At 52.2% G+C, this 19016-nt stretch overlaps 1 protein-coding gene across 2 annotated transcripts; it reads right to left on the minus strand.

The window, feature by feature from the left end:
* Window positions 1–565: 565 nt before the first annotated feature.
* On the minus strand, window positions 566–12597 carry IMPDH2 (inosine monophosphate dehydrogenase 2). Of its 2 annotated transcripts, XM_075095869.1 has the most exons (15): window positions 12418–12597; window positions 12281–12329; window positions 12094–12195; window positions 11658–11732; window positions 10986–11192; window positions 8726–8813; window positions 7926–8125; window positions 6742–6832; window positions 5948–6043; window positions 4496–4567; window positions 2186–2329; window positions 1825–1969; window positions 1596–1739; window positions 1126–1209; window positions 566–833 (listed from the first exon to the last, which is right to left on the minus strand). In XM_075095869.1, the coding sequence occupies exons 1-15, from the start codon at window positions 12513–12515 to the stop codon at window positions 812–814; spliced, it is 1617 nt and encodes a 538-aa protein (XP_074951970.1). In that variant the 5' UTR covers window positions 12516–12597; the 3' UTR covers window positions 566–811. The 2 variants fall into 2 exon arrangements, with proteins under 2 accessions (XP_074951970.1, XP_074951971.1); XM_075095870.1 differs by lacking the exon at window positions 4496–4567 and having other exon boundaries at window positions 12418–12596.
* Window positions 12598–19016: the final 6419 nt, after the last annotated feature.

A 19016-nucleotide genomic window follows, 5' to 3' on the forward strand; every position in this document is an offset into this window, starting at 1 on the left:
ATGCTTGCTGGCAAACAGTATGTGAAGGCAGTGTAAGTGATCAGCAGCATCTGCACTGACCAGCCTGAGGGGGTGCAGCTGCTGTGGGATGAGCATCTGGGGATCATGGGAGAGAGCATGGCGTGTTTAGGGAAAGAAACAAAGGGAAGGAGAAAAGTGGATTTGGTGAGGATCAAGCAGGTACAAGGGCCTGCTGTGTGTAAGGTGTAACACAGAGCATTTCCAGGGTGTGCAGCTGCTTAGCATTGTAGCAGCTGGGCTATGCCCAGGTCCTGTGGCTGTTGGGCAGCTCCCAGCAGTAGCTTACAGCCCTGTAAAATCCATTTGCATTCTTGCCCAGCAGCCACCTGTTTTCTGCTCTCAGGAAGGTGGTGGGGTTTTTTTTTTTAAACACCCCACGTCACATTAGCCATTGAGCCCTGTGAAGGGGCTGTCTCCTCCCCATTCCCCTTCACGGTGTCCCTTCCGGGGCCATCAGCTGCTCCTGACAAGGTGCACGAAGCAAAGGAGAGCCAGGGAAGGAGAACAAGGGTAGTACAGAAGGAAGTGGGTCTCCAGGCTGATACCAGTTGCACATCTTGAACTCTTTTATTGTAAAACACGGCCAACGTGTGCAAGGCTCCAGCTGCCAGCCCAGGATCACTGCTCCTGGGTGGCAGGTGGGCCCTCTCAGGTGGTGATGAAGCAGCCAAAGGACACGGGGAGCTCTGGGCAGCCCACAGAATAATGGCACTTCCACAGCAAGAGCATCTCTCCTGCCTGGGGTAGCACAGGGCAGAGTGGCATGATGACAGACACAGACGAACCTCCTTCAGAAGAGGCGCTTCTCATATCTGCAAGGGGAGCAGCAAATCAGAGAGCCCTTTTACTGACCCACCTGACCAGGGCAAGGTCCAAAGGCATGGTTAAGAAAGCTCATGGCCTGCTGGCCCACAGTGAGGAAGAGCCCCAGCACACTGGCAGCAAGCAGCTTGTCTGCTTGTGCCCTGCTGCGAGAGGAGTGCTGGTCCAGGCTAGACAACAGGCTGCAGCTCAGCCCAACTGCACAGCAGGCACAAGGCTGCAGCGCTTAACTTCCCCCAGTGCCCACCCCAGGGAGATGGGGATCCTGCCAGCAGCACTTACGAGTGGAGGCCATGCACCCCTCCTTCCACCTGGGCAGATGTTGTCCTCTTCTCAAACTTCAGCTCTCCCGAGTACATCATGGCTCTGAGGGGAAGGACACCTGTCATGTGCCGGCCAGAGTCCAGGGAAGACAGTGCTCTGGCACACGTTCAGCTGGAGCAGCTGGGATGAAGGACACTGGTTCCTCCAGCTGCTCCTCCAGCCAGAATGGTCCTTGCTGCACTCCCAAGAGCCAGGCAGAGTAAGGTAACTCCAACATTTCAGGCCCAACCAGCAGAATATGCCACAGAAGACCATGCTCCTGCATCCTTGGGGCATCCTATGACGCAGCACCCACCGGAGAAGAGGGAAGAGGGCTACAACAAGGTGAGACCATGCAGAACACACTGCAGCATGGGTGCGGCTTGCTCCGAGACCCTGAATGGCAGCACTGTGGCCTGACCAGAGCACAAGCAAGGGGAAGCACTCACCGGACTTGGGTCAGGCTCTTGGCACCAATATCCTGGCAGGAATGCTGGATCCCAGCAATCAGGTACGGAATGAACTTGTGGATAGAGCCCTTGTCCTGCACTGCGCCGGAGACCCCCTGGGCCACTTTGATTTTATCTGTCTCGCTACATGGGAGCACAAATCAAGGAATTTTGTGAAGCAGAGAAGCCCCAATAGCTTGATCTGCTACCCCAAAGCACCATCTCTTACCTGAAATACCGGTTCTGGCTGCCCAAGTTCTTGTCCATGGCATCTAGTGAGCCCATGCCACGGTATTTCTTCAGCCTAATTCCATCCGAGAAGAAGTATTCACCTGGGGCCTCCGTGGTGGCAGCCAGGAGAGAGCCCATCATCACTGGTGCGAGAAATCATCAAGCAGCACGTCAGCACCATGAAAGCTATGGCTGCAAAAACCTTCAGGGTCCCTGAGCACAGCACTGCGCTGGACCCACCATGTTCCCAGCCACCTGCAAGTATAAGCCCTCATGCCCAGAATCAAATGCCATATGGAAACCTTTCCTAGAAGACTCCCTACAACATGCATGACCCAGCCACCTGATGCGCTGCTTACCTGTGGAGGCCCCGAGTGCGAGGGCCTTTGCGATGTGCCCAACTGTCTGGATCCCTCCATCTGCAATCACAGGGACGCCAAATCTCCTGGCGTATTCAGACACCTTGTACACTGCTGTGGCTTGGGGGCGGCCGCACGCCAGCACTACAGGTGGGGAGAGAGCAGAGGAAGGGTCAGCTCCCACGCAGCAGCGTGTTCCCTCCCCAGCAGGCCCCTTAGGCTTCCAGCACACACATGCTCCAGCACTTGGGAACGCACAAATCCTTGGATGCTCCTTCCCTAGATCGAGTTGCAAGAAAAATGCATGCCCAGGAGATGCCTGCTGGGACATCCCCATGGCTCTTGACTCCAAAAAGCTGTGGGTGACCTTGAGACTGGGGTCTTTGATTGAATACCTGGGATCAGCCGAGGCTTGTGGCTCATCCTGGTGCACAGCAGACATGCGGAGCTTGGGAAGGAAGCGGAGCAGACTCCAAAAGCCCCTCTCCAGAGCATCCCTGGCATGTAGCCATGTCCCACTGCTCACTCCCTCCTAGCAGTGCCATACCCCTTCTCCATGTACCCAGCAGCCATATGATGTGCTTCTTGCATGGAAAGGCAGCTGGCTGGGAGAGAACTGGTATGTATATATATGTATAGATGTATTTATATATATATACACACATCTGCACACACACACACATGCAGCAGTGGAAAAGGAAACAGGCAGGATGATTTGATGGCTTACAGGAAATAATTTATGTTCCTGCCCTGCAACATAGCATGGATTCTGTCAAGTTTAGCTGCCCCATGGGAAGGGAGTTATTAGCTCTGGATTTACCTGCCTTTCCCAGTTGCTAGCAGTTAGAGGCTTCCCGTTGAGTGAGGGGAAAACCAGCACAGGGCATGTCTTGTAACACATTTGTCAGCCACAGGCATGCATGTAAGCTGAGATAAGCCGCTCTCAGGGAGACTTCCCTTCCCCACAGTTAACTGGAAGCCTTTTCTCTGGTCTCGGTTAGTCCAATACACTGGGTAGGATTATGGCCATGCAGGATTAGTAGTTCGGAGCATGAACTCCAGGTGAGGTTTAGCCTGCCTGGCAGCAGCACTGGCAGCATGCATCCCTGGCAGAGGTTTGCTGAAGCCAGGAGTCTGCGGTTGCTCCACTCCCAGTGCTCAGCAACAGCTGCTGAGGGAGGGAAGCCAGACTCCAAGCTGAGATCATGAAAGAATGGATTTTAATCAAACAAAACTCAGTATTAAGATAGGGCTCCGCCAGCCAGGGAGAGTCTGCCAGCTATAACAAGAACACCGTTAGTCTTAAAGAGATGGTCTCACTTGGTACTGCACTTCTGAAGGCTACACTGCAGCTGCAAAACACTGCAAAGAAGAGCCCTGTAGAGACGCACACCTGATTTTGGAGGGTCTAGAGCCCGGTGTCTATGGGATTGCACCCTAGACAGTGCAGGCCCTGCAGAAACATCACAACAGTGACCACAGAGACCAGCCCTTTAAGGAACAGCTTGGCTCAGGGCCCCTGGGAACACTGCATCGTTCCGACTGTCCCAGTGCCCAGCGCCACAGCTTCAAAGCGCAGGCTTCCAAAGCAGGGTTCAGAGCACACACACGCTCAGTGGTCGGGTGAGGGTTTGTCTTTTTTAGTGTATCTGCAAAGGGTGGCCCTACAAGATCATCTGCTAGAGAAAACCTTCCGGGATCTTCAACAGAAACCTCTTTTCCTTTGAGGGCAGCATCAGAAGTACAGAGCAGACAAAGCTGCACCCTGTGCTGGGCAGGGGAATAGCCCTTTGTCTCCACACAAGGATAAGGCATCAGTGGGGAAAGATGTGGTTCTGGTATGCAGCTGCCAAGGTGGCTGTACGCAGTTAAGTCCCCCTGTAACGCCAGGGGAGCTAGCTCCAAGTGAAGCCTAGCCAGCGCACAACTTCCCCACAACCACGGCCAGATTTAAAGCAGGATGGAGGACTGCTCAGGGATCACCTCCCAGCACTGCATCAGCGGGTCATGCCCAGCTAGAGATCCAGAAGATGCAGCCAGAAAGCTCAGTCAGGCTCCTGAACTGGATTTTGGAGTGGAGGGTGGACAAGCCTGAGTGCCCTCAGCTTTGACAATTCAGGCCCTGCTTTAGGAATTCGGAAAGGCTTCTCATCTTCCATTTCAGATTCAAAACCAGTATCCAAAGCCACAAAACCCCAAGTGCATCTACAGCTAAATTATCCTCAAACAAGCAGTAGGGCCATGTGCAGCCAAATCAGGGTCCTGCTTCAAGACACATAATTAGGGTTGGGAACAGGGCAAGTGACTTACTATAGGTGCCCGTGACAGTAGAAGGGCATTTGGGGCTGTGGGACTTTAGGTCTGGAGGGATCTTTGGAGCAGCTAAACAAAAACAAACACACATATTTTAGAGACAGAAGAACAGCAGCAGAACAAAGGACCCCAGCAGTGACCTGCTACTAGGAAGAGCATACGGTGTGGGACAGAGCTGACCTTGCAAACCCTTTCTAGCCTGAGCCAAGCTAGAGGCCAGATCCGAGCCAGCCAGGCCTGGCTGTGCACAGCGCATGCTCGCCCTACCCTAGCAGCCATCCAGAGAGGTGACCCCCTAATCCAAAGAGCTGGAGTTCTTGCCCTAAGATGGCCAAAAATCTGTGGAGCTGCAGTTAACAGTTTTGCAACTGCATCTCCTGTGAAGCACCATGTTCTACCTCTGCTCTGTTCCTGCCCCAAACCCAGCACCCAACCCCACCTCCTGTGACAGCTGGGAGAGGCACCCTCTGGAGATGTTCACTGCACTGCAGAATGAAGCATGCCCCAGCTGGTCCTCTGCCTCAGAGCTGGAGTAGGACACGTGTGTCCTGGTTCTGCTCTGGCTATGGAAGCATCAGCCCAAGGACACTGCAACCTCCCTAGAAAGGTCACCTGTGACAGACTGCCCTGACTGGTGAACCCCAAAGCAGCCAGCGCTCCCATGGCAGGCAAAGCAGGAACGCAGGCTAGGCAGGGCTGCTCAAAGGCTCCATGCCAGAATTGGCAGAGCTAATGCAGCACCTTCAGCCTCACCTACTCTCTGGCTGCCTCCCGTGGCATGAACCAAAAAGCAAAGCAGAGGGGGGCTGTGTTCGTGGGCTGCGGCACCTTGCACCACCTCTGTGCACCTCACCTGCCAGGTTCAAAACACGAGGACTGAGCCTGTCTTCAGTGCAGCCTTTCTCCAGGCCTTGGGGTCATCCCTCTCCACCTTTTAGCTAAGGCCTCTGCCCCACTCAAGCTCTGGCTAACTGCAGAGACAAACAGTCAGAAGTCCGATTTTGGCTTGGAAATTGCAGAAAGGCATTGAGCCCAGCTGACCAATACTCAAGCATCACGCACACTGCTGCCAGAGGGAAGGGGAGCACAGACGGCCCGGTGCACTTCACCCATAGGCACGGGGGATCCAGTAAGCCCCTCTCCCTGCAGAGCTGCCCACCAGCCCCATCTCACACCAAGCTAGCAGCTCCTCTCAGGCAAAGCCGTGTGTGCCACACCTGCTCTACTCAGTCTCGGTCAGTACTGGGAAATGCCTTTGCTGCTGCTGCCACCCCAGAGGTTTGACCCAGGTGAATGGAACGTCCTGGACGCAAGGGGTGAAAGATGGCTTGCTGTTGGACACTGCCCTTACAATCGGAGAAGTCCATCCTGGCTATGTTGCTTTTCAGCAGGGAATCTCTATTAAACAGATGTCTTCAGCCTATTTAGGAGATAGCTGATCTCTCTCACCTTCCTGTGTGATGCAGATGGAGCCACTGCCCATCCCGACTCTCAGGGCATCAACCCCTGCGTCAATGAGGTTCTTGGCCTGAGCAGCGGTCACAACTGTGGGGAGCAGAAACCAGTTTGAAGAGAAACAAGCAGATTTGCACGTGACACTGCTCTGCCCTGGTGCTTCTCCCATGGCTGCAAACACCCCAGGGCACCAGCCTATGTCAGAGCCAGGCATGGCTGTCCACTGCTACCAGGCCTATTGGCAAAGCAGCAGTGAGTTTCTGTCCCAGCTGTCCCCAGTGGGCGAGATGACACTGGCGCTTTAGGCTACTCTGCAACACACACCAAAGGCTGAGGTAGCAGAGGTCACCGCATGGTGCCAAGCACTCTGGGCCACACCAGGTAGGCAGGGCAGAACACAGATTACCAGCAGCACCAATAACACACCAGCCAGGTAAAGACAAGATTGCTGAACTCTGCTCTCGAGAGGCAGGGAAAATTTCCATTAGATTTCCATATTAAGCAATACTCATTATTATCATTAACCAAAATGTTTAACTGGTGTGTAGAAGAAGCTAATGGGTAACAGGCTACAGAGGACTGTAGCGTACTGTGCTGCAGAACAAAGGTTTCAAAATATTTGCAGCTGTGGCAGCAGCAGGGTACTGCCCTGCATCAGCCAGAAGAAACCATTTTAAGTTCACAGACATTTACCAAGACGACTGTTTCTTTCACTTCCCTGCAGCTCCCTCTATGTCCAGTAAACAAACACAATTTAAAGACAAGAACAGTCTTCAACACATGCCTACCATTTCCTCCAATAACTTGTAGGTTGGGATATTTCTCCTTAATATATTTTATCATATTGATCTGGAAGATGGAGTTCCCCTGAGAGGAATCCTGCAACAGAGAGAAAACCAATTTCAACCAGAATTTCTGCCAAAGATTACAAATACAGCTCTAGAAGAGCCTCAGATCTTTACTCTGCTTACTGGGGTCTCTGCTAAGCTGCCCAAGTGGGCAAAGTGACCCCCCAAATCGAGCACAGAACCAGAGGAGAAGCTGCTGCCAAGACAATAATGTACCTTCCCTGTGCAAGGCAGCTCATTGTGAATACTTCAGTAATATCCTGCACTTTTAAATCCTGTGGCTTCTACAGCAGGCAACAAGCAGCACATCTGGCTACGGGTAAGAACTGTCTGGCTCTACCACCAGGACGCCGTCAGCCCTGTCTCAAAACTACAGGTGAAGTGGTGAAATGTTCCTTGTGAAACCCAGAAAGGCTGGTGGGGGTCATGCATCTCTCCCTGCTGTGCAGCAGAGCAGCTGAAATACCAGACATCAACCATCGAGTGCTCAGGCCCTGCCAATCTTCGTGACCCGGCCAGGTCGCAGTGTCTGTTAAAAATTTCCAGCTGCAACACTGTTCAGCCGTGCCCTTGGAGCACAGCGGACTCACAAGCTAACAACTGATGAGAAAACAATGTGCAAATACAGGCGGTGACGGCTGTGCCCAAAGGCTTACAGGCCAGAAGGGGAGACAAGCATAGCAGCTCTGGGCTGACCACTCCTGGACATCAGGCGGCCAAGAGAACTACACAGTAACGAACACTGAACAGTTGAAAGGAAGCTGTAAGAAGCCAAGTATTCAAAACTAGGTAGGAACATCAGAGAGGATGGCAGCAGACTGCAAGAAGCATTTGTAGAAGACTATTAGCTAACAATGTTTCCCTTTTCAGCCTTCAGGGCTTTGATACACCCTACATACTCACTCAAGGTCAATTAAGTTCCCAGGCAAGAGGAATCCCTCTTATTTCAGGACTCCAACCTGAATGAGACTGAGGTCAACAAACTGTCATATTCTAACACAAAAGAGCCTATAACGAAGGCATTAAATGCCATGCTGCTGCCCCGCTGTCAGAGGGATTAATTCAAATTGGATCCTCAGCCCACCCAAACACCCCAGCCAACACGATGCCTGTGGGTGCCTCACCAGCACTACCACATCCACGCCAGCCTGCACCAGGAGGTCCAGCCGGTACTTGTCATCTTCGTGAGTCCCAATAGCGGCACCACAGAGCAGCTGCTTCTTGGAATCCTTAGAAGCCAGAGGGTAGTCCCGGTTCTTCTTGAGGTCAGTGCGGGCAATTATAGCCACCAGCTCATCATCTTCATTAACAATTGGCAACTTGCCTTGAAACAAACAAAGAACATTGCTGCAGATTTCTGCAGGAGACAGACATTAGCCCGGAGTAGTGCAGCAGACCAGGAGCATCAGGTCAGCAGCAACTGGTGCAAGGTGGAGACTCAAAGAAGTATGTTACCAAATATTGCTTGGCCACAGGTGCCAGCAGCCCTGGGTCAAGAAACAGAACAAGGAGTTTGCAGGACTGGAGAAGGACTCGGTATCCTCACACTGACCACAGAAAAAGTGCATATTGTTTAAATAATTAGACCCATGACACCATGGTAAAAGTCAAACTACCAAACCCTGAAAGAGCTAAACTGAGTGCCAAAATGTGAAGGCCAGGGCAGAAAATTGAGGACGTGTGGCTGGACAGCCAGGCGCTTTTCTACTCCCGGGTTGCCAAGAATCCCTCAACTTCAAAGGGGTTTGAGATGAACGCTTGTGAACTCTGTACCCTGGCAGAGGGCTGCGGGCACTCTTCTCATGCTGGAATGCAGCCCTCCTGCGTTCCACCCACGCACAGATGCGTGCCCACATTCACCCACTACTTCTCCCAGCCCAGCGCTTCCATGAGTCTCCCTTGTGTCACAGACATTCACAGGTACCTTTTTTACTCCTTTGCAGAATTTCATTTGCTTCTTTCAACATTACGCCAGCCGGGGCCACAACAAGATCCTCCCGCTTTGTCATAATCTAGTGGGAGGGAGAAGATAAAAAGTCACAAAAACTCCTTCGCACTGATCTGAAAATACCAAACCCCTCTGCCCATGTGAAATGCTCCACAGCAGCCGTGTGGGAGTGCTCTACAGACAAAGGAGCCCACAGCACAGCAACACGCCTCCAGAAACACACAGGGACAGCCTCCAACATGCTGTCCCCATGCCAGCAGCGGCCGTCAGCCCCCCAAGCCCATCGGTGTAGTGAAAACATGAGATGGCAGAGGGCCTCAGCAAGCCGAAGGAGAGCACCTAGAAGCAAGGGATGGCTCTCAGATGACCCTTGTTTGGGATGTCACCCAAACAGCCCTCCCTTTTAATAAAGCGCAGGCAAATAAGGGCTGGAGACACCTCCAGGGTCCCATGCTGTTCTGGCAGAGACGCTACCCCAAGCTCGTTTTCAGGCAACAGTCCCCAGTGCACAGGCTCTGGAAGGGCTCTGCCCAGAATAATCCACTGCTGCTGCTGACAAGGTCAACAGGGCAAAGGAGATGCTTCAATCCAAACAAACACGCTCACCCATGCTTGCTCTGGCAAACAAGCACCAAAACAGCAGAATGGACACAAGCTGGAGCACAGGCACATCTGACGTGGTATACAGGAAAAAGCTTTCACCACGGCAGCGGCCAAACACTGGAAGAGCAGCCCAGAGAGGCAGTGAATTCCCCCCATCCTTGGGGATGCAGACACAGCCCCACACAACCTGCTCCAGCTGGGCACGCCTCAAGCAGAAGGCTGGATGAGGGACCTTGAGGTCCCTCCTCACCCGCAGCGTTCTGCAATCACAAAGTTCACGTGGGATGTTTTCATAAAAGGTTACCCAAGAAGGCCAGGCGAAGCTAAAAGGGAACACTCCCTGATGCTCAAGGAAGGCAGATTAGTTGCACACAACAAAGAAAAGAGGGAACGTTTTAGTTATTTATACCACAAAACTAGACATTTTGCATCAGGAAGGCGGTGCACCCCACCTGCATCCCCCCCCAAATCTTCTCTGTGACAGAACCTACATCTCAGGAAAAGCCTGAGGTATCACAGACATACCCCGACACACTCCCTAAGCCTGTGGGACCCACGAGCTTCCCAAGCTAGAGGAGACCTGTGTGTTTAACTAAATGGCAACGAAGAGCTCAGCAAGATGACTGTTGTCATCTGTTGTCAACTGTTGCAAGTGGGGAAGGGATCTAGGAAACTCTTCTCCTTGGCCTTGCCTGGTGACAGAGGCAAGCACCAACGGCAGCAAGCTTCCAACTTTGCAGTGCTGAATGATCCACATAAAGGATGAGAGGATATTCTTATCTGGCTCCTCTGAATGGGCCAGCATCACTTGAAAGGGCCATATGCACTTTTATAACCAACTCCCAGTTTAAGATTCTTGTTACAGGTATTTATAGGCGATTTTAAACCAAACAGGGATGAGCATGTGATAGCAGGTTTGGTCAGCAAGAGCTAAAAATAGTCGTTGAGTCAAGAGCAGAGGCTGGCCAAGAAGCACTGGTGGTGTAACCTGACAGCACCGCAGATCTACGGTTACTCAGCTCCTGTAACAGGAATGCCAGAACTAACAGGAATCAACATTGGCATCACAGAGAACGTTCTCCTGTACGAGGGGAGCTTGATGGTGTATCAGGATAAAGGCTAAACTGCCAGTCTCCAAGTTCAGGAGCTTATTTTAAAGAGCAAGTAGCCTACAGAGAAAGGCAGTCCAGAAAAGGAAGATCGGCATTTGGAGGGTTTGCTGGGCACAGTGCAGCCGCTACAGCCCTGGCCAGCACCAACATGCTACGCGGGACCACAGCAGCAGCCAGGAGCACCAGAAAATAATGACTGAACCAGGGGAGGGCACCAGCTGTAGGGAGGACAGCTTCCACAACACTGAAAGATGACCCTGGCAGGAGCAGTCATGCCAATGCTAACTGCATGGCTGCTCTCCTGTACCTGCCCTGCAGGAGTCACAGAGAGCGCATAAATGAACGAGACACTCTCCCCTGGAAATACAGCTAAAGGTGGACCCCCCCCAGAGCTAATGCAGAGCTCCCTCCAGCTGGTGCAGCATCCTTACAGCCACACACTCACCCTTCTCCTTATCACAAGCAACACTGCTTCCTAACACAATGCTCGCACCCACTGGCTGCTCGTAAGCCCTTCTCACCTCGCCGAGAGGCAAGTCATGCTCCGACTCCTTCAGGAAATCAATATCTCGAGACGAGATGATCCCAACCAGCTTGCCCCCCATCTTCCCGTTGTCTGTGATGGGAATCCCACAGAATCCGTGACGAGCTTTCGCTTCAAACACATCTCGCACTCGGTCGTTGGGGCTCAGCACCACGGGGTCTGTGATGAATCCTTGCTCGTATTTCTGAAAAGCAGCAGATTCAGCAGCCAGGCTAAGTGGCACCACCAGACCGAGCAGAAGCGGGACACATGCCCAGTGGTTAATGCGGCCACTCATAAAGGCCTGCAGCCACCCAACCTGGCCACGTGCTCGTCAACAAGATGACTCCCAAACCAGCACCAAGGCTCACCTAAGCAGCGCTAGATTCCCAAGAGTTCCCAGGCTAACCTCCTTCCTGAAATTATGGGGAATACTCCCACACCAGGAGGACCGGCAGTCCTCAAATCCCAGCTGCACGTGGGACAGCGCCTGACACGAAACAAGGGGTTTGTGGAGGCAACCACAGTAGCACTGCTGCTTTGAAACACCAAGATCCGGCACACTTCAGTGGTCTCCTCTGGCAGCTTCTTCAGCAGGGCCAAACCCCACCGCCCACCCCCACGAAGCGCCCTGCCAGTGCGGTTCGGTGCTGCTGTTCTAGCCACTCACCTTCACCTTCCGTACTTCATTGGCCTGGAACTCCGGGGTGCAGTTGTGGTGGATGAACCCGATTCCCCCCGTCAGCTGGGAACACAAAGGCGGGCTGTAAATCACTGCGAGAATCATGTGGGCCTTTCAGCGGGAGGATCCACAGAGAGCCGGGGCGCTCAGGCCGCCCTCCGTGAGCCGGGGCGGCAAAGCAGGGTGCCAGCTTTGCTCCCTCGTGGGTGCTGGGGGAAGCATGAGGCACAGCTCTGCGCTGAGAGGGCTGCAAGGGGTGCTCTGGGGTGTTCAGGGGACCCCAGAGCAGCGTGGGAGGCGCTGCAGGGGGGATCTCTAAAGTGGTCAGGGCACCCCCAGAGCAGACATCTTTGTGCCCCGGACAGCACTGGCACCGCCGGCCCGGTAAGGGCGGCGGGGGGGGATCCCCCGGGGCCGCACTCACCGCCATGGCGATGGCCATACCGGCCTCGGTGACCGTGTCCATGGGGGAGGAGACCAGCGGGGTTTTCAGGGTGATCTTCTTGGTCAACGCCGAGGTCAGGTCCTGGCGGAGAGGGGAGGCGGGGTGTGAGCGGCGGCACCAGCGGCAGCACCGGCACCCTCCCCAGTCCCCCGCCCCGGCCACTTACCACCTGGTCAGCCGTGAAGTCGATGTATCCCGGGAGGATGAGGAAATCGCTGCGGGCGTAACGAGGGGAGAGGCGTCAGCGACCACACCGCCCCCGGCCCCGGCCCCGGCCCCGGCCCCGGCCCCGGCCCCACTCACTTGTAGGTGAGCCCATCGCCGCAGCTGAAGAGCTGCTGCGCCGTCAGCCCGTCGTCGGGCACGTAGCCGGTGCCGCCGCTGATGAGGTAGTCCGCCATGGCGCCGGCCGCCCGCCGCCGCCGCCGCCGCGTGCCCGCCGCGCCGCACCGCGCCGCCCCGCGCGCTCCCGAGCGCACGCGCGCGCCCCGACGGCGGCCGCGAGGGCTCAGGAGGTGCCCGCCCAGCGAGAGCGCGGCCCAGGGCCGCCGCCGGAAGGGGCCGGGCGCCGGCCTCGCTCCCTCCCGCCCCGGACGGAACGGGACGTGCCCGCACAGCCCGGCCCGGAGTCGCCCCGCGGGGTGCTGCCGCGGACACGCCGGAGAACACCCCGGGGACGCCTGTGGACACCCGGGCTCGGTGGGCGCCAGCCGCCTGCAGCGCTCCAGTGGCCCAGCCATGGAAGGGGCTTCGCCGCACCGGGCCCGTACGCGTTCCGGCCCGGTGAAATAGGGTCCGCGCGGGCGTCACCGGCCACAACGGGCCTTTTTGTATTGAAGCCAAGCAGCAGGTTCCATGTACAGGAAGGCAGCAATAAGGAGAGAGCCAGCCCGCGTGTAGGGCCCAATGCACCAAGGCACCGTGACAACCCCCGGCTTGGCTCACACAAGCACGGCCCAAACGGTGTGGCAGGTGCTGAGGAAATAGCCTAAAGAATGCTAGCAGTGGGTGCCTCGCACAGAAGGACACCACTCGTGGGCCCAGTGGGTTGGGTGTTGAGTTCAACACTAAGTACTACAGCACCTTTGGAAGAAAGACGAGAACGTGCTTGTCAGATCTGTGGTGGATGCAGAGCCGGAACACCAGCACAACCTAAAGCAACTTTCTAAGTCAGGAGCAATCTGCAAGGATGGAAGCCAAGAGGCAGGAGTGAGGCAACAGTCTAGCAATGGGAGGGGAGCAGAAGGCACAAAGAGAGGGAATCGCGCCACGGCAGCAAGTCCTGCAGGGGCGGATCTGGGGTGATCTCGGCTGGGCATTAGCCTCACGCAAGTCCCCTCTTCCCAAAAACACCAGGCTGAGCTGTACACAGGAACACTGTGAAGAGGATGGCCGTGCCATTCTGCATGCTGTGGGGGATTGGTGTAGCACCTTCGTGCCTGTGTGGTGGAGGGCAGCTAGAGGGAGGATTTTAGAGAAGAGCAGGAGCAGGGAGGACTGTGCCTGCAGGAGAGGGACAGGCACAAACAGATCTGCTGTAGAGGAGAGTTGCAGGAACTAGCGTTTGGCTGTTTCCAGGATGAAGATGTTCCCCTCCCTGCAGACCCATTTGGGTGTCAGGAAAACTGTACTATGGGCTACAGAACAACCTCCTCCTCTGATGGTTGGTTTGCTTGTCGTGATATACCAAATCTGGCTTCAGAGCACCAGGGAAATGAGATGACCAGACACCTTCTCACCCTGTCTCTCTGAGACAACCCAATATTCAACAAGTTCATAAAACTAAAGGACTGCAGCAGATCGTACTGCAACAGATTTAAGTCTACTCCAAAGATCAGCAAGTAATTTTAAGAAAACACAACTGCTACTCGTGTTACCCAGCTATAGGACACAGGAAATGTGAACCAAGACGTCCATTCAGGTCTCCCAAAATACTCAGAAGCAAATGGCTCTTGTATGCTCTGAGGTTCGTCAGGGGATGCATGGCTTCCAGAGGCCCTCACATAACGAAGAACAGGCAGCCCTTGTGTAGTTAAGAGCCAGTGACAGGGATCTGCAATACCGCTTTAAGCTAAGAGATTGGTAGCAATCCTGTTACTACTACTGTGAGTGGCAACATCAATGCCATCTTCCTACAGCCATGTGTTAACAGCACTTGTCCTTATGCTATGCTCTGAATTTCACAGGGTTTCAATTCTTGTTCCCTGACAGTCTGCTATAAAAGATTGCATTTCACCCTGGTTCTACTTCTTTATTAATTCCTGGGTCGATTCTCAGCTAAGAGTTGATCTCACCTACCCAGATGCTGATTTCCCATTGTTTGCAGTTTACTTGGGCTACAGAGCGGTACAAAAACCACTGTACTTTGCAGTAAATAAAGTGTCTAGGCTCACACCACTGAAAGCAGTGACCAGTAAAGGCACTGAGATACTCATCCTGGAGGCCGAGTTCAGAAATGCAGCCTTCTACAGGAAAATAACACCTGCCAAGGACACGCACTCTCAAGTCAGCGTTACCTGTCACAGGACCAGCAGAATGGGAGGCATCATGCCAGACCAAGATCAGTTTAACAGGTCTCTCTACCCTTTATTTTAAATAAGGGCAGTGCTAACAAAGGTTTGCTAAGCCTATCGGGGAGGCACACACTGATCTCAGCTGTTACGCCAGAGCATGGGCACAGCAGTAAACAGGCAAGTTGGCTTCTGTTCCAATAGAAACACCAGACAAAGTTTAATGGTTCTCAAACAGACTACAACAAAGGCTGCAGGGAAAAACATTTTATTTCCAAGCAGATTACAAAGAGCAGAGAATATAAGAGTAAAATTAAATTAAAAAAATAGTTGAGTGCATCTCTTTAAAATGATTTGTAGTGTGAGTTACTCACGGGGCAAAGCTACTGGAGAGTTCTGAAGGTCACTTTGCAGGATGCCAATCACATGTGCTGTTTAGACCAGGGTCAACACAGGAGGGACAGACAAGACGTAGTTTGCATATAGGCTGCACACTCATTATCAAGCGAGACTCTGGGCTGCAACTGGACCCCGCCCTTCTGAAACATCCCCTCCACCTTGTTCTCTGCTGCTGTTCCCTCTCAAGTTCTAGACATGGTTTATTGCTGCTGTAAGTAGGCTCAATCTGCCTCCCCATTCTGATGAGCTCAAACGAGAACGGAGAAGCAGGCAAACATGGCTGCCATGCACAAGGTTATACAGGGAAAGTGACTGCAGCGCTGAGAGCCGAGCTTCAGCCACACAACAAAGGGAACTGACAAGTAGGGGACACAGCAGTTGCTTCAGAGATTTTTGGGGCAGCATGTCAGTAAGAATTCTGGAAGAAGATATGAGATGCTCCTTAAGGTAGGAAGATGCTTGAGCTGAGAAGGGCTCTTTCCTATGCATTGGCACCAGTGAAACAGAACAGGCTGAAACATCAGGTTAAGGTACATTCCCTGTAGTATTTGAGAGGAGCAGCTCCAGCAAGAAGATGGGGGGAAAAGCCCCATATAGGGTGGAAGACAGTTTATATCCCATTTTATCAGCGATTTAAGAGTCCAAACACTAATTGCAAGTAAGTCACTATTAAACTTGGATGAGAATGCAGTTGGGTTGGACTGCGCAGCACTCAGATCAGCAAGAGGATGAGCAACTATAGTATTGGCAAGTCCTCCACCCCACATATGCTCAGAGGGCTCTTTTCTACCACTTTTGGATCTGTTCTTATCACAGCATGGATCTAATCCATTCTATGTACACTGATGCAGACAGTAGCCCCAATGCAGCTGAGAAAAGACTCTCAATTTTTGCCCTAGAAGCAATGGTGCAGAAGAGGGTTCTTATTTAGGGATCAGATTAAGTCTTTTTTTTTTTTCATTGGCCCAAAGCAGAACAGTTCAGGACCTACTTCAGACCTTGTCTCCCATCTAAAATCCAGATCTCTAGGGGTGAAACAGCTAACAGATGAGAGCCCCATTAAGTTACTTAGACCGTTCCCTTTACTCACCACTCTAGACAGGAGTGAAGAGCCACTCTCTAGTCTGCTCTCCACTGCTTCAGCCACTACCACTTAGAGGAAATGCTTGAACTCTTGAAAGTAAATTAAAATCTAACGGTGCTGTGGACAAGTGTGTGAGGCTACAGGTGTCCTTGGGAAAGCAACACTATTAGTGTTGACAGAGAGGACAATACACGAGTCATGTCAGAATGTGAAGTGCTTTACAACAGTCAGTCATGCTTTGCTTTACATGGTTCCTTTCATACCACAGGGACAAGATGAGCATAGTTCGAAACCAACAGCGCAGGGTCTCTAGCTTTATTTATTTAGAGATCAATGTATTTTCAGCCTGTCTCATACAAGGCATAGGGCATGGAGAGTTCTCGTTTAATATATACAGGCATACAAGAGCTAGCAATTTGGCACTCTCGGAGCCGAGGGGGAATGCCCTTTAAGCAGCAGCCAAGCTGGTTATAGGAAAGTGTTAAAAAAGCTATTTTACATGTTTGACTGGGAACATTTCCCAGAACTTGGATAGCAACCCTAAGCCACAGCACTCTTCTGTGCTACTCTGTGCACGTCTTCCTACAAGCCCCTAAAAGGGAGCAGATCATGTTCTTCACTATCAAAGAACATAGTATTTATATTCTAGAAATACTGTACCTTTTAGACTAGCTCCAGACAGCCAGACTAGAAGCTAGGTCCAGGAAAATAATCCTTAAGTCACAGTATATCGATTGTCTCTAAAAATAGGGAATGAAGTTAACACGGTGGACATTCTGATGAGACAGTACAGAACAGTACGGCAGTCCACTTCCGCGTCAGCAAATCCCTCTCCTATGTATGTCTGAACAATGAGAAAATAATGGAAACACTTCAGTCTGTCAGGGCAAAAACCAATCATCAGATCTCCACAGCTCACCACGTGCCAAGTTTCCCCACTCTTAAGCAGTGTAACTCAAAGATTAAGGAGAACTCTTCCCCTACAAAGATGTTTAGATCATCCTGCAGTTGAGGGTAGTAAGGAAAGTGCACAATTTAGAGTTTTCAGGTAACGTGGAATTCTGTTTCCCCAGAAAGCTCAGCTGAAGTATCTGTTCAGCCCTAACCCAGAACTGCCCTAATGTTCTGTCAAGTTATTCCAGCTTCTGGCAAATTTTTGGGGTAAGAGGTGACTCCCAAGGCCACCTAATGAAGCGACTTGTACACTGGGTGTCTGGCAGATGACTTCAACACCCACTGCATTTCTGATGGAGATGGACAAAGCAGCATCTCATGCTGAGGAACAGGCATGCTGGAGCTAGCTTCCCATGCAGTATTGCAGAGCACATGCTGGGTCTTGAGCACAGGTGGCTGCAGTTTCTCTCACATCTTTGCAACTCTCTTCAAACAACAGAACCCAAAGAATGGTCAAAAGAATGGGAAACCCACTCTGTGCAGGCCTATTGGGCATCCCGAGCAACAAGCACACCCAGCTGCTTGAAACAGTGGAAGCTTGCCCCTAACCATGCCCTTAAATGCTTAAATTGGGGCCAGAGGGGGACATTCCAGTCACTAAGATACAGCGAAGGGATTGCAGGCTTCTGACAGCTAGTGCAGTATTAGCAATCCTGACAGCTGTCCTATCAGGAGGCAACTGCTGGCTCCCAATAGCAGAACTGAGCTGAAGGGGTGTGTTGCCAGCACTTCACACCACCTAGGCACCATCTTCCCAACTTACCCACCAGGATCTGGGCACCAACCATGGGCTATTTTCTCCTGGCATAACTTTGAGAGCAGACACTGAGCTAAGAGTCTACTTTAGAGTACAGGTATGAGTAAACAACAGTGCCTTGCTACTTCACCTCTGCAATTAAATTTGAGCAGAGTCCTATACAGGGAACAAACCACTCATACTGACAACCAGCTCAAGTGCATTTGCTTCCTCATGAACACCAATTTCAATATGAACCACTGGAGGCATCAGGACTCTCTGTAAGCCTGCACACCTTAACACTGATCAAGAGCACAAAGGCAGGGAACACTACAGCTACTCTCATCCTATGTGTAGATTTACACTGTGCACGCACAAGCAACGGGGAGGGCAGACCTTCCTTCTCAATACAGACAGGTGCTGGTCAACAGAAGCGTCAGAAAAATTGCTTGCCTGTACACAAGTTTAAGTTGTTTTACTGTAATATATATTTAAATATATATGTATGTATTTTGGAACAGGGAAGGGACGTGAGATGGAGACGCAGGGAAGACAAGTTCGAGAAGCAGCGTGATCTCTCCACATCCAAGAAGCTGGTGGCACAAATAACAAGCCTGGCTAAAGTGATCTCCCATTTCAAGCATGGTTGGCTACCCGCTGGCTTCAGAAGAGCGGACTACTCGATAATGATATAAAATACAGCAACCATTTATGATGCAGCAAAGCAAGGCTACAGGGCTGGGGTTTATGATCATGAACAATGCCAGAAGCTACACAGCTGTGTTAAAAACTGTGAAAAGGCTGTTAAATGGCAGGAGTAAGCCACATGCTGCTCCCGGAAGGCCTTTTCCCTCCAACACCCCTCCATCATGCCGTTGGTGTGATGCATTTGTAAAGGTGGGGAGAGGGGGATTTGCCAGGGGGTAAAGCCTCACAGGCTGGCCACAGAACATTAGGACAGAATGACAGTCTGATCTGGAGATCCCATGTTCCTAGCCTGACACTGAGCTTCCATCAGCAAGCAGACACTCAGGTCCTTCAACAGAAGTTAACCCCCTTCTACCTTCCTAATTTGTAGGGGTGAAAGAAGTCCAGCAGAGTCGAGCTGGAAAGCACAAACAGGGATGAAAACAACCACTTTGCATACTGATCTTTTTATAATGACCCCCCACCCTCACAGCTCACTCTTCCCCAAATAAAGACACATTGTTCAATGGCA

Source organism: Phalacrocorax aristotelis, chromosome 6 (genome assembly GCF_949628215.1).
Source record: "Phalacrocorax aristotelis chromosome 6, bGulAri2.1, whole genome shotgun sequence".
Classification (NCBI taxonomy): Eukaryota; Metazoa; Chordata; class Aves; order Suliformes; family Phalacrocoracidae; genus Phalacrocorax; species Phalacrocorax aristotelis.

What these genes read in the sequence shown, in the direction of transcription:
- IMPDH2 (XM_075095869.1), bottom strand. Translation starts at nt 12,515, where the DNA reads ATGGCGGACTACCTCATCAGCGGCGGCACCGGCTACGTGCCCGACGAC. An exon ending in ACTTCACGGCTGACCAGGTG is followed by an intron (nt 12,196 to 12,280) that starts GTAAGTGGCCGG and finishes CCTCTCCGCCAG; the next exon opens with GACCTGACCTCGGCGTTGAC. An exon ending in ATGAAGTACGGAAGGTGAAG is followed by an intron (nt 11,193 to 11,657) that starts GTGAGTGGCTAG and finishes GCTGCTTTTCAG; the next exon opens with AAATACGAGCAAGGATTCAT.